Source organism: Crocodylus porosus, unplaced genomic scaffold, assembly GCF_001723895.1.
Source record: "Crocodylus porosus isolate Cpor-Errol unplaced genomic scaffold, CroPor_comp1, whole genome shotgun sequence".
NCBI lineage: Eukaryota > Metazoa > Chordata > Crocodylia > Crocodylidae > Crocodylus > Crocodylus porosus.
In genome coordinates, this window is record NW_017728886.1 from 79,726,544 (window position 1) to 79,731,190 (window position 4,647).

At 45.1% G+C, this 4,647-nt stretch overlaps 1 protein-coding gene across 3 annotated transcripts in view; it reads left to right on the forward strand.

Annotated features, from left to right (window-relative positions):
• The first annotated feature begins 862 nt into the window (after positions 1–862).
• The window catches only part of TRAK1 (trafficking kinesin protein 1), a 91,030-nt gene continuing 87,245 nt past the window's right edge, over positions 863–4,647 (forward strand). Inside the window, exons 1-2 of one of the 3 annotated variants that reach the window (XM_019537443.1) lie at positions 863–928; positions 2,053–2,247. In XM_019537443.1, the coding sequence (XP_019392988.1) occupies positions 925–928; positions 2,053–2,247 (199 nt within the window). In that variant the 5' untranslated portion in view covers positions 863–924. The remainder of the gene's footprint in view (positions 929–2,052; positions 2,248–4,647) is intronic. The other 2 variants (XM_019537437.1, XM_019537462.1) reach the window with 2 other exon arrangements.

Sequence of the window (4,647 nt, forward strand, 5' to 3'; positions counted from 1 at the left end):
GGAGACATTCCCGGATGCTTTTAGTGAGCCATGGGGGCTTTTGTGCCCTCCTGCCCCCTTTGATCCATGTTGGGATTACCTCCCTTTGGGCTTGGAGGATTGTCTCCTTAAGGAGCAACCACTATTCTTGGACACCTGGCTCCCTTCCCCTCCGGGACCTCAGTGCTTCCCTGACTATTCTCCTTAGCTCATTGAAGTCCACCCTCCTGAAATCTAGGGCTGCTGCCTTGATGCAGGCCTTTGCCACCTTGCACTGGATGGTGAATTCCAGCAGGCAATGATCACTGTTGCCCAGGTGGTCGAGCACCTGCAGCCCCCTCACCAGGTCATCACTAGTGGCCAGCACCAGGTCCAAGAAGGTGTCTCCCTTGGTGGGGCTGTGCACCTCCTGGGTTAGGTGGAGGTCCTGCATTCTGGCTAGGAACCTAAGTGAGCGGTCAGACCTGGCTGACTGCTCTTCCCAGCAGATGTCTGGAAACTTCAAGTCACTCATGTATGTAGTACTCTCTCTCATTCACAGATGAACATACAGGTTTACTAAATGAACTGGACAAACAAATGCATGCTGAGGGCATTTACAATATTTTCTAAGTCAGGGTTGTCAACCGGGGGTATGCTTATGCTCTGCATCCGGCTGCCAGGGGTATGCTGATCCAAAAAGGTTGAAAACCCCAGTTCTAAGTAATATATGTGAGCACTGTTTCTTGGTCATTGTAAACTGAACTGATTAAGCAGCATGTCCTATAAGTAGCCTGGTTTTATCTGTTCTATGTATAGCAAGGACATTCAGTCTGTTTGAAGATAGCTGCTCTTGATGTCCTTTGCCCTGCAGGCTGGTAGTAATGTCCTTACTAGCTTTGCAGCTAATGGTGGAAATAAGAGGTTTGGAAAGTGTAGCTTTCAGGATTAGGGACAAAACAAAACATGAGTAAGTACAATGTTCTGTGGAAAATAATTATGTCCTTTATCATTTTGTTGGGGTTTTTTTCTTGGTGGGGAATGAATTTCATTAGCTTGCAGGTTTGCCTCAGTTATATGGTGATGAGGTCAGTCCTGCCCAGTAGGATTGTCTTTACGGTAAATGGTAAAATGAGTCACTACCCTAACAATGCCAAATTGTGAGAGCTGCCACTATTTAAAGATGAAATTTGGGGAACTATGTACTTACAGCATGCAAGCTGCTTCTTAAGTAGCCTTTTTGCTAATGAATGTTGATTTTTCTTTTTTTTTTTTTCCCCCTCCTCATAAGAAGGCTTTGATTTCTAGCTTTGCATTTGCACAGTTTTTGCTTTGGTTATAGGAACCCAAATGCAGTAAAGAAATCATCTATACCTATCTGAAAATGTTATTTAGTCTTCTGACACGCATTGTTTCATTATTATGAGAAGGTTGTTGCAGACTTGTATACAAGTCGAAGAGTGTACATTAGAAAAAGTGTGTGACCATGTGTTTTGCTCTTTCTGACTAATTTTAATTGTTTGAACTACTACACTTATGTTTGCAGTTGTGTCAGGAACCTATTTGGCCATCAGTTTCTTCTTTATCTTTTTTTTTTCTGTGTGAATTTGATGCTTGTGAACATAAGGGACTAATATATCACGGTTGGCAGCCAGACATAGTACCAGCAGGTGCTCTGAAGCTTTTCACACCCAGCTTTGCCAATGCATAGCAGGCCTGAACTGCAGTGGCACCTGCTATTTCACTCATGAGATTTTTCTTGAGCAAGGCCTGCCAGAAAAAGCAGTGTGTATAGTGGTACTGAGTTCTAATAATAAGTCAAGCAGGGCCAATCATGAGACTTGCAAACAAAAACTCATTTTAACAAATAGCTGAATGTGTGCCACTAGCTACAATACCTCTCAGTCACCCTGTTGTCAAACATGCCTTCCAAACCAAATCAAACCAGTGTTTCACTTTCCTTTTTTTCTTACATGAAACTCATGTCAGTCTTGAAGTAAATGAGCATATTTGTCTAGCTTATATTAACATAAAAATACAAAATCATATAAAGTTATTAACATGGGAGGCACTTTTTTCTTTTTTTCCTTACAGATGTGTGCAATAGTACTGATCTTCCTGAAGTTGAAATCATCAGTCTGCTGGAAGAACAGCTGCCCCATTACAAGCTAAGAGCAGATACAATCTATGGTTATGACCACGACGACTGGCTTCACACGCCTCTCATTTCTCCTGATGCCAATATTGACTTAACAACGGAACAAATAGAAGAGACGTTGAAATACTTCCGTAAGTTAAAACTTGAGAGTTGTGTTGAAGAAAAAATATGGTATAAAGACTAAATTAGTGTGCTTTTTCCCCAGTGCCCTCAGTGTGGTACTTCTGCCTAAGGAAGGGGTGGGCAAAATATTGCCTGCTGGCTGCATCCAGCCCACCAAATGATTTTATCTTGCCCATGGCTGCTCCTCTGAAAGAGAATTGTATCCAGCCCACAGCTGCCCTGGCTTTTGGTGCCTATTGCCTTTCTCCCTTTCCCTTGCTAAAGACAACAGCAGCTCCAGTGGCCAGGCAGCTACTCCCCTCCCTGGCCCAACCCATCCTGCTCCCCCCACCCAGTGTATGCTCCAAGGCAGGGGGCACTGAGCTCCTGGCCAGGCTTCTGCCTGGTGAGGCTGCCTGTGCACAGCTCTGACCCTGCGCCCGTTCACAGACCAGACAGCCCAGCCCCGGTGAGAATCAAAGCTTAGGTAAGGTTCTCCCTGCTTGTAAGGAAGGGAGCGCAGAAGGAAGAGAGCCAGGAGCTGTGGGTTTTCCAGGCCCTGCCAGGCCAGGTCATTGTGCAGGCACCACAAACACAGTGCCACACTGTGTTCCCATGTGCTGCTTCTGGCTGCACCATGTGGTCACAGCTGGATTGGCTGATGCAGCTCCTGTCCAACTCTGGCATGTCTCCTGCCCGATGCCAGGTCCTTGCATGCAGCCAGGTCAGGCAGAATTCACACCAGCTGCTCCAGGTGTGCCCACATTGCCTGAAGCAGCATGTGGGAACCCAGCGTAGCACTGGCCCGATCTGGCTGCATGCCAGGGTTGCGAGGAGAAGGAAGGTACACAGTGTGGCACTGACCCAGCCAAGCCTGGCCTCCTTCTCCCTGTGCGTGCTGAGTCCCTTACACATGGTCAGGCCAGGCTGTATTCCCATGTGCCACTTCAGGCCATGTGGGTGCAACTGGAGCAGCTGCCGCAGCTCCTGCCTGACCCAACTGCATGCTGGGAATTTGGGCAGGACCTGGGGGAGGGGTGCATGGAGAGCTGCAGGGAGCTCGTGTGCCTGTCTGTGTGTGTCTGTATGTGGCCCTCCAACAGCTCAACAAAACTTGTTAAGTGACTCTCCAGCCCAAACAATTGCCTTCCCTAATAAGGGGTTGGAACATATGCAAGGTCTACATTTAAAAGGACTTCCAATTGCAACATTGTGTCAAAATCTTCAATTTTATAAAATTCCTAGTTTGTTCCCTGTTCTAGTATTATAGACTCTTGATTGGAAGTACAGTGAGCACAGAACTGGAGCTTCTAACAATTTTGTACTGTAGCTCATACATGAAAAGCTCTACCCTGTTGTAATGTTCTTGATTATTACCCTGGATTAAATTTAATTATGAATGGGAAAGTAAGAAAAGCTTGATTTAAGTGAGAAGGGAAGGAAGAAGGAACAAAGAACCTAAAAGCAGTGTGTTTGGTTTTTTCCTTTGGTGCCCCACTTCTTTAAGTTTCCAGTAGATAAGGAAGTTTCTGAAACATCCACTGTGGTTTTGTACATTTTATATAACAATATACTTTGCTTTAGGGCTTTATAATGACCCAAATCTAGCATAATAATTGAAATGACTTTTTTCCTGGCGTAGGCTTAATTTGCAGGTGATAAAAAGTTGAGCTAATGGAAGAGACTTAAGAATAGCTGTAATAATGGGTATCATTGTTCTCTGTTTCTCTCTTAAATGGAAGCTTGTATAAAAAGGAAAACCAGGAAAAAGAAAACGTATGACTAAAAAACAACTAACTTTTCAAATGTTTGGATTTCCATTGGTAAAACTGAAAGCGATCACTTTTTGTTTTTGTTTTTGTTTTCTCTCTGGGGCAGGAAGTTATGATTTCCTGATGTCAAACACAGGTACAAAATGCAGAGGCATAGGCCTAAGTCACCCAGCTACTGAATTCGTGTATGTTATTTGCTATGTTGTATTGGTGAATGATGTTATTGTCTCGACCTTACATCAAGAAACTATTGCAAATAGGGTTTTGGGAGTCCCAGGAAAATCTTCCTTCAAGAAAGAAGTTGGAACCTGTTTTTATTTAAATCAGATTTTTTTTTATTTACAGTAAAAGCTCTGTTATCCAGCATTCCCTGGGAATGGGGGATGCCAGATAACAAAATATGCCAGTTAATTGAGAGGTCCTCCTGCAACATGGCTGACCCTCCCGTGGGCCCTGCAGGACCCACAGGACAGGGAGGCGGGCCCTGCACAGCCTGTTATGTCCCTGGGCCATGGGGGCTCAGCAGTGCAGGCTACTTTGCCCCGGGCCATGGGGGCTCAGAGAAACTGGGGAAGATCTTGGAAAAGTTTATTAAGGAGGCCATCCTTGAGGGACTGGCCCAGGCTAACATCCTAAGGGATAGCCAGCACGGGTTTG